Here is a 10,567-nt window from a genome sequence, read left to right as displayed (position 1 = left end):
TCTCACTCAGTCTGAAGGTAGAACATGTTTACTGACCTCTCACTCAGTCTGAAGGTAGAACATGTTTACTGACCTCTCACTCAGTCTGAAGGTAGATCATGTTTACTGACCTCTCACTCAGTCTGAAGGTGTTTACTGACCTCTCACTCAGTCTCACTCAGTCTGAAGGTAGAACATGTTTACTGACCTCTCACTCAGTCTGAAGGTAGATAATGTTTACTGACCTCTCACTCAATCTGAAGGTAAAACATGTTTACTGACCTCTCACTCAGTCTGAGGGTTGATCATATTTACTGACCTCTCACTCAGTCTGAAGGAAGATAATGTTTACTGACCTCTCGCTCAGTCTGAATATACCTACTGTTTGAAGGTAAAACATGTTTACCCTCTCACTCAGTCTGAAGGTAGATCTCATGTTTACTGACCTCTCACTGACAGTCTGTGAAGGAAGGTAAAACATGTTTACTGACCTCTCACTCAGTCTGAATGTGGATGATGTTTACTGACCTCTCACTCAGTCTGAAGGTAGATCATGTTTACTGACCTCTCACTCAGTCTGAAGGAAGATAATGTTTACTGACCTCTCACTCAGTCTGAATGTGGATGATGTTTACTGACCTCTCACTCAGTCTGAAGGTAAAACATGTTTACTGACCTCTCACTCAGTCTGAAGGTAGATCATGTTTACTGACCTCTCACTCAGTCTGAAGGTAAAACATGTTTACTGACCTCTCACTCAGTCTGAAGGTAGATCATGTTTACTGACCTCTCACTCAGTCTGAAGGTAAAACATGTTTACTGACCTCTCACTCAGTCTGAAGGTAGATCATGTTTACTGACCTCTCACTCAGTCTGAAGGTAAAACATGTTTTGACCTCTCACTGTAGGAAGTGTACATTGGTTTACTGACCTCTCAGGAGGTGGACGTTGTGTGGGGTCTGTAGGAGGTGGACGTTGGTTGGGGTCTGTAGGAGGTGTTTGTTGGTCGTGTCTGTAGAAGGTGTAGGTTGGTCAGGTCTGTAGGTGTACGTTTGTTGGGGTCTGTAGGAGGTGTACGTTGGTCGAGGTCTGTAGGAGGTGTACGTTGGTAGGGGTCTGTAGGAGGTGGACGTTGGTTGGGGTCTGTAGGAGGTGTACGTTGGTCGGGGTCTGTAGGAGGTGTACGTTGGTCGGGGTCTGTAGAATGTGTACGTTGGTCGGGGTCTGTAGGAAGTGTACGTTGGTGGGGGTCTGTAGGAGGTGTACGTTGGTCGGGGTCTGTAGGAGGTGGACGTTGGTTGGGGTCTGTAGGAGGTGTACGTTGGTCGGGGTCTGTAGAATGTGTACGTTGGTCGGGGTCTGTAGGAAGTGTACGTTGGTGGGGGTCTGTAGGAGGTGTACGTTGGTCGGGGTCTGTAGAATGTGTACGTTGGTCGGGGTCTGTATGAGGTGTAGGTTGGTCGTGTCTGAAGGAGGTGTATGTTGGTCGTGTCTGTATGAGGTGTATGTTGGTCGGGGTCTGTAGGGGTTGTACGTTGGTGGGGGTCTGTAGAATGTGTAGTTTGGTCGTGTCTGTAGGAGGTGTATGTTGGTCGTGTCTGTAGGAGGTATAGGTTGGTCGGGTCTGTAGGAGGTGGACGTTGTGTGGGGTCTGTAGGAGGTGTTCGTGGGTGTTGTCTGTAGGAGGTGTTTGTTGGTCGTGTCTGTAGAAGGTGTAGGTTGGTCAGGTCTGTAGGTGTACGTTTGTTGGGGTCTGTAGGAGGTGTAGGTTGGTGAGGTCTGTAGGAGGTGTAGGTTGGTCAGGGTCTGTAGAAGGTGTACGTTGGTCGTGTCTGTAGGAGGTGTACGTTAGTCGTGTCTGTAGAAGGTGTACGTTGGTCGGGGTCTGTAGGAGGTTTACGTTGGTCGGGGTCTGTAGAATGTGTACGTCCGTTGGGTCTGTCTGTAGGAGGTGTACGTTAGTCGTGTCTGTAGAAGGTGTACGTTGGTCGGGGTCTGTAGGAGGTTTACGTTGGTCGGGGTCTGTAGAATGTGTACGTCCGTTGGGTCTGTCTGTAGGAGGTGTATGTTGGTCTGACTCTTTAGGATATGTCGGGTGTCTATAATATGATTCAGGAATAAAATATATTAAATATTGATATAAATAGTTTACAACGGAGTGGATGATAGTTATCATAAATTTGTCTTACTACACAGTGAGTTATACAAAGAAGTTCCTTTATCGCTGATACTTCCTCAAGTTGGGTGCTTATCCTGATCGGATGACAGATCGTATGAGAAGAGTTCCGCATGATTTCATTCTAAGATACACGTGTACCTAAATATAGGAACAGCTTTACCGCGAAAGGAGCTATTATGGCCAGTTTAGTGAGGTATTTGGTGAAACGGTATTTACTCAAATAGCCCAATCTAAACCGGAGAGATTCAAAGAGGGTGTGTCTTAGATTCATGCATCAACCCATTGTCCCCTTCAGCCGCTCTAAATGCATATTACATGATCCTATTTAAGATAAATTTTACTTGTTACAGGTCATCCATAGGACTCCTGACCAACACACCGTGAACAACTGACAGACCCTCGACCATATCATACACTTCAGATACCATATGTCGTAAATCTCATAAGACGTCTAGACCGTCGTACACCTCCTACATACCACTCTACCGTCGTACACCTCCATCAGATCACTCTACCGTCGTACATCTCCTACATACCACTCTACCGTCGTACATCTCCTACAGATCACTCTACCGTCGCACACCTCCTACAGACCACTCTACCGTCGTACATCTCCTACAGACCACTCTACCGTCGTAAACCTCCTACAGATCACTCTACCGTCGCACACCTCCTACAGACCACTCTACTGTCTTACACCTCCTACAGACCACTCTAACGTCGTACACCTCCTACATACCACTCTGCCGTCGTACACCTCCTACAGACCACTCTAACGTGGTACACCTACAGACCACTCTACCGTCGCACACCTCCTACAGACCACTCTACCGTCGTACATCTCCTACAGATCACTCTACTGTCGTACACCTCGTACAGACCACTCTACCGTCGTACACCTCATACAGACCACTGAACCGTCGTACACCTCCTACAGATCACTCTACCGTCGTACACCTCCTACAGATCACTCTGCTGTCGTACACCTACAAACGTAACGACCGCCGTTCATCTCATACAGACCTTCCGACTACCGTATATCTCATACAGACGTCCTGACTGCCGTACATCTCATACAAACCTTCCGACCCTTGTACACCTCCTTCAAACCTTCCGACCGCCGTACGTCTCATACCGACATCCCGACCGCCGTACATCTCATACAAACCTTCCGACCCATGTACACCTCCTTCAAACCTTCCGACCGTTGTACCCCTACTATAGACCTCCTGACCGTCCTACACATCCCAAAATGTACTGACCCTGCATCTCCTATATACCTTCCAACCGGCATAAAGATCCCACAATATATCTCCGACCGTCAATCCCTATATACTACTCGTTTTGCCGGAAAATATATATTTACATATATGTACTAATCTTATTGCAAATGAACCGGTATAGACCTTAGTGTATTAAAGCAGTGCATGTTGTATTACTGACTAATAATATCTGATTTTGAAACCAAACATCTTTATTTACAAAATATTAATGCGCAACGCATTTTATCAAAAAATATCGAACCGTAGTACTTTACTGAAAAATGTTTTATTTCAAGACCGTTCCGGGACACAGGGTACGTGTGACCCCAAAATAAGATCACCGTAATTTGTTTACCTAAACCTATGCTACACGTCCGGTGCATGCCCCGAGAGAAGACATAAATGGACTGTGTTTAAATAAACAAATACCGTAGCTCTGTACTGAACGTCAAGTTCTTGGGGTTGGCGAGAACCCTTATCTTCCAGGTGTAAGCAAGAAAGGGGACACCATTTCCGCGGAGCACGTTTTGGAATCAAAATAGATCAAGACTTCTGAAAATAACACCACTTCGCCAGATGGCCCCCTCTGAAGTGAAGGATGCCTTACATGACCTTCTCTACTTCTCGCCACCAGTTTTTTTCCCTTTTAAATGTTTTTTCCCACTCCTGACTACTTAATGGGAGCCTCATGGTTATCTCAGGTTGCTCGTGAACAATATGTTGTTAATGTGCGTAAGCATATCTTCGATTCGTTGACAGGTTTAATGTTTAAATGTGAGATTGATTTCTTTCATCAAATCGATAAAATCTGTGTCATACTCAGCAAGAGTGGGGCACAGAACCAGTGTTCCTGGGGGTAACTTATGTCTGATGTAGAAAATAAACGATGGGTGCTACCGTCTTCTCTGGGGAAGGCATTTAACAAATCGCACAGCTGAGTATTTGTCCTTTACATCCTAGAGGTATTTAAATTGAAACCATAGTAATATCCTAACTTTGATATTTGGTAAGACAAGAAATACAAATCCGAAAAACATTCCAGCACATCATCAGTATGTCGAAAATTGGAATTGGCAAAGGATGTAAAGTTTAAAATCATAAATTGCTGAAGTATCTTAAACTGATTTTTTTCGAAATCAAAATATTAACCTAAACAGCAAGTAAAGGTAGTATTACACAGAAACCAGTAAATATCAACGTATATATACAAATACAGACCTCGACATCAAGTACAGGTCAGCTTATACAGGGACCTCAACATCAAGTACAGGTCAGCTTATACAGGGACATCAACATCAAGCACAGGTCAGCTTATACAGGGACCTCAACATCAAGTACAGGTCAGCTTATACAGGGACCTCAACATCAAGTACAGGTCAGCTTATACAGGGACCTCAACATCAAGTACAGGTCAGCTTATACAGGGACCTCAACATCAAGTACAGGTCAGCTTATACAGGGACCTCAACATCAAGTACAGGTCAGCTTATACAGGGACCTCAACATCAAGTACAGGTCAGCTTATACAGGGACCTCAACATCAAGTACAGGTCAGCTTATACAGGGACCTCAACATCAAGTACAGGTCAGCTTATACAGGGACCTCAACATCAAGTACAGGTCAGCTTATACAGGGAACTCAACATCAAGTACAGGTCAGCTTATACAGGGACCTCAACATCAAGTACAGATCAGCTTATACAGGGACCTCAGCATCAAGTACAGGTCAGCTTATACAGGGACCTCAACATCAAGTACAGATCAGCTTATACAGGGACCTCAGCATCAAGTACAAGTCAGCTTATACAGGGACCTCAGCATCAAGTACAGGTCAGCTTATACAGGGACCTCAACATCAAGCACAGGTCAGCTTATACAGGGAACTCAACATCAAGTACAGGTCAGCTTATACAGGGACCTCAATATCAAGTACAGGTCAGCTTATACAGGGACCTCAGCATCAAGTACAGGTCAGCTTATACAGGGACCTCAACATCAAGTACAGATCAGCTTATACAAGGACCTCAGCATCAAGTACAGGTCAGCTTATACAGGGACCTCAACATCAAGTACAGGTCAGCTTATACAGGGACCTCAACATCAAGTACAGGTCAGCTTATACAGGGACCTCAGCATCAAGTACAGGTCAGCTTATACAGGGACCCCAACATCAAGTACAGGTCAGCTTATACAGGGAACTCAACATCAAGTACAGGTCAGCTTATACAGGGACCTCAACATCAAGTACAGGTCAGCTTATACAGGGACCTCAACATCAAGTACAGGTCAGCTTATACAGGGACCTCAACATCAAGTACAGGTCAGCTTATACAGGGACCTCAACATCAAGTACAGGTCAGCTTATACAGGGACCTCAACATCAAGTACAGGTCAGCTTATACAGGGACCTCAACATCAAGTACAGGTCAGTTTATACAGGGACCCCAACATTAAGTACAGGTCAGCTTATACAGGGACCTCAACATCAAGTACAGGTCAGCTTATACAGGGACCTCAACATCAAGTACAGGTCAGCTTATACAGGGACCTCAGCAGCAAATAAAAATAAGTTGATGTATGGACCTATAATCTGTATTATACATCCCAGGATTTTTTCTCAATATCAGTGATAATGCTCGTGTCAAATTCTGAGTTGAAAAGGCGTTCGTGAAAGTGGGATCGGATATTGGCTATAGGTGCTGTACGAGAGTATTACAAGTATTTAAAGGGATGCAACCCCAGCATTTGTGAGTACTGTAGATCATACAGACAAAAATTTAATATCTAGCTCAAGTCTTTTCGTGACTTATTACAATAGGTACCAAACATCACTTCCTAGTACATATTTTTATTTTTGTTTAATTCATTGTGTTTTTCACTATGTCGATTACCCTTGATTTTACCAGTTGACCGAAATACAGGTTTAATTCGTGTAAACACGAAACAACTGTTGCGTTCAGTATTGTATGTCAACATATCATTCTAAATATAAATTCATGTATCTACATGTCAACAAAATCATAATAAAAACTCACAATTGATGCAATTATTTCACCCTTAATATGTATACAGAAAGTAAGACCAGGTGTTTGGGATGGGTAAGCGTCTTCCGTTTCATTAACATCCGATGTGTAAATAAAGTTTAAATAAAGTAATGTCACCACGTTCTTAAATGAGAACAAGGTATATAACACCTAAACTCAGAGGCATCCTACACATAGATAACCTGATAACCTGCTCCAGGAAATAATGTGTTCCTTTATGAGATAATTATTGGATATTAAACCCCCACAGTCTTCATCAAGCTCCATCTCTTGGAATTCTATGTCATAGCTTTATCTTAGCGACATCTGTAATTTATTAGAAAGGGAAAGTTCCTAACAAACTACAGAAAATTATCGCTCAGTAAGAGGCAATCAAGAAATAAAGAAGAAACATAGAGCATGAACCCAGTATTTAGGAATCGCCCTGAATGTATACGGAATACCAAGCTAAATGGGAGGCCAAGAAATCAAGAAATGAATTTGAAAAAGAGATAGCAAACAAACGTTAGGTAACAGCTAATCCGATTTTGAAAAGCGGAAAGTGAAGTTAGAAATAGCGGACTTAAAACCAACGGCGGGAATCAAACAAATTTAGATAGTGGTACAGAAAAACGCAGATTTGATGGAATTTTCTTACCAGTGATTTCACCACTAGATAAAATACCTATAATATAGAATAATAAAAGTCTTTCCAGGAGTTATCCTTAAACAAAAACCAAACTAGAAAACGTCTTATGAACTTTGACGGAACCATACGAGCAAGATGATTTGCATCCAAATCATCTGAAAGAACTAACAGGTGTCCATAGCCAACCGCTATCATCAAATCATTTACTGAAGGTGTTCTGCTCTGGAAAGAAGCTAATATTAAAAAGAGTTCAAATTCAGACCCAGGAAATCATCATCCTTTGTAAAATAATAGGAAAGCTCATTAGTTATCAGATTTCTACCAGGAGGGTTTCCAATAATTCAGATGTTGATAGTTCTGGACGACTGAACAAGAATGCTGGAGAGGAGGTAGATGTTATTCGTAGATTTTATAAAAACATTAAGTAAAGTATCCCTTCCTCGCTACATCGTTGAGTACAATAAACTGGACAGAAACCTTAACAACAGGCATAAAAGAGTAAAGATGAATAGATTATCATCCAAATAACATGACTATTAAATCGGAATCTACATGGAGGCGTACTAGGCCCTATCCTATCCGTTATTTAGACAGAGCCCCAAAAGAAACGCATGTCCGAATAAAGATACGTTTTGATAAGAAATTTAAAAAGGAATTGAATTTTTACTGAGTTATTCAATAGTTTGTTAAAATTGCAATTAAACAAAATGTGGCTAGATTTCACTTCATAAACTTTACAATTTCTATTGTTTATTTAATGAAGGTATCTCCGTGAAAGGAAAATCACAAATCAGTCAATAATGCGCCTGTCCGCCTTGGGCATTGGTAAAGGCTGTGTAATGTCGTCTTATGGAATTGCCGAGAGGCTGGAAGAATGCCTGGAGCAAATTGTTCTATTCCTTGAGGAGTCTCTGTTCCAGCTGTGTGAACGTCAACAGATTCGACCACCAGCGATTCTTCTCCCAATTTCATCCCACACATGTTCTATCGGTGCCTTATCTGGTGAAAGAGACGACCAAGGCAGGACATTCACTTTATTCTGTGTAAGGAAACCCATAGGTACTCGAGCCGTGTGGGAACGGGCGTTGTCTTGCAGGTAAAACTGCTGTTAAGGCTGTGCAACAAACCAGAGAACGACGTAAGGCCTAAGAACGCCATTCCTGTGTACCACTCCTGTTACACGATTACGGAAGACGTGAAGGGGTGTCAGATGGTGGAAACTAAAGGTTCCCCACACCATCACGCTGCCGCCACCCCACCTGTTAGCATGCAGGACACAGCGACGTTCGTTACGTCGACACCACACACGCACCAGGCCATCAACATGGGAAAGATGGTATCGAGACTCGTCTGAGAAGAGAACTCGTCGCCAATCAACAAGATTGGTCTAGATAAGAAGGCGAGTTATCCGGGTGTAGCAATCTTGGGCCTGAGGTTGTTAATCCTTGGTTTTCCCTTCCGGGATCGATCAGAAACAGAGTCCGTATGTTGAAAGCGTTCAGCAAGACTGTGATAGTGCTAACATGACATACCAAGCGCCTGGCTACAATAGTGGCGGAAGTACCCGCCTGCAAACTTCCAAGAGTCATTCCTCTCTGCAATTGTGTTACTCGTGGCATCGCGTTTCATGAGCATTATTCACGCTACCCTCACCGAATGAATGTTTTTGGGACGGACCACTTTATAAAGGATATGTATCGGTGGAAATTCATACGTATTGGCAAAACCCGTGTATGTACGTGCAGAATAAACGATTTTACGCATTGCGCATGTGTCGGTGTGAACAATGTCGGAAGTGACCAAAAAGCATGTCATTCAACCATTTTCACTCACAACTTATATTATTGATATTGACAGTAGTATACAAAAGGTCACATTAAAAAGTTTTGACGTGAAAATGTACTTTCTATGGGGTTCAGTATATATTTACGACATGCCTGAATAACATACCGAATGAAACAAAACGTATATTGCAAATCAGGAAGATGAAGACATACAAACGGATCTAGTTTCACCAGAACACCTGAATAACATTGACCACCAGAAGAATAAGGAACAGAAGACTTTGGGGGACACCATCAACAGAATCAAAATGACAAAACGAAACCTCTTGAAAATACTGAAATTGAAAAAGGTTTGGGTGTGTCAGTTGGAAAACTGGATTTCGTTTCCACCACCACAGCTCTATATGAACCCTCTGTATACTCAGTAGATATTTTACATACTTGAACGAGTCAATGTTTCAATAATATTCAAACATTTAGTCAGGCCACACTTGGAATATGCAGCTTGTGCATGAAATCGGTAAAATCTAAAAGACATACAAATCATCGGAAATGTCCAACGGGTGCAACCAAACTTATCCTAAAGTTTAGGGATCTTCCATACAGCGAACGTGCCAGGAGGATACTGAAACTTCTAACTCTAAAAAACGTAGAATGAAATTTAATCATCGTCTTCAAATTCATTATATATTGATGGAAAAGTGACCTGTGAACATTTGCTACAAAAGGACATGTGGTCACAACTTTAAACATCACAAATGTCGCTGTAACATAGAACTAAGACGGAAAGTTTTCACATTAGAGTTGCGGATATGTGGAATCATTTGTGAATGTAAATACCGTTTGAACATCAGCTGGTTACACACTACCAAGAAATCATTGATGAATACTAGAACTTATATCAATCCAACGTTGATTATTTGTACATTGAATGTATTTATTTGTTACGGAAACAACTGGCTTTTAGTCAACGTCAATAATTTTGAAAACAGATGGACATGTTAGTGATGACAGTTGGGTCCTGGTCATGCCGTTACTGTTTTATCTTTCCATGTGCCACTCACGAGAATGATGTGTAATATATGTTACAACAAGAGATCCCAGTGGGATCTTGGCGCCCACCATTTGAGGAACCTGCATATGAAATCTGAGAAAGATCCATCCAGTACTTTCCCAGAAATAGCGGTAACAAACTTTTACTTCCAAAATCCAAGATGGCTGCCTGTCGGTCATCTTGAATTCAAATCAGTCCAAAAAAGGTACAATGCACAACTAGGGACCATGGGGAAACTGCATATGAAATTTGAGGGAACTTTCCAAGAAATAGCGGTAACAAACTTTTACTTCCAAAATCATTGCCTGTCGGTCATCTTGAATGAAAAAAAGGTACAATGCACAACTAGAAACCTGTATATGACATTTGAGAAAGATCCATCCAGTACTTTCCCAGAAATAGCGGTAACAAACTTTTACTTCCAAAATCCAAGATGGCTGCCTGTCGGTCATCTTGAATTCAAATCAGTCCAAAAAAGGTACAATAAACAACCATATATGAAATTTGAGAAAGATCCATCCAGTACTTTCCCAGAAATAGCGGTAACAAACTTTTACTTCCAAAATCCAAGAACCTGTATATGACATTTGAAAAAAGGTACAAATAGGGACCATCCAGTTCTTTCCCAGAAATAGCG

General features: G+C 42.1%; 1 protein-coding gene across 1 annotated transcript; it reads right to left on the bottom strand.

Moving 5' to 3' along the window:
- Positions 1 to 913: 913 nt before the first annotated feature.
- Positions 914 to 3,315, bottom strand: LOC132550495 (uncharacterized). The gene is made up of 2 exons (XM_060214565.1): positions 3,182 to 3,315; positions 914 to 1,682 (listed from the first exon to the last, which is right to left on the bottom strand). The coding sequence occupies exons 1-2, from the start codon at positions 3,313 to 3,315 to the stop codon at positions 914 to 916; spliced, it is 903 nt and encodes a 300-aa protein (XP_060070548.1).
- Positions 3,316 to 10,567: the final 7,252 nt, after the last annotated feature.

Source organism: Ylistrum balloti, unplaced genomic scaffold, assembly GCF_031769215.1.
Source record: "Ylistrum balloti isolate Yb309-2 unplaced genomic scaffold, AGI_CSIRO_Ybal_v1 Utg370126, whole genome shotgun sequence".
In the NCBI taxonomy this organism is placed as follows: domain Eukaryota; kingdom Metazoa; phylum Mollusca; class Bivalvia; order Pectinida; family Pectinidae; genus Ylistrum; species Ylistrum balloti.
This window is presented reverse-complemented; position numbering and strand designations above follow the sequence as displayed.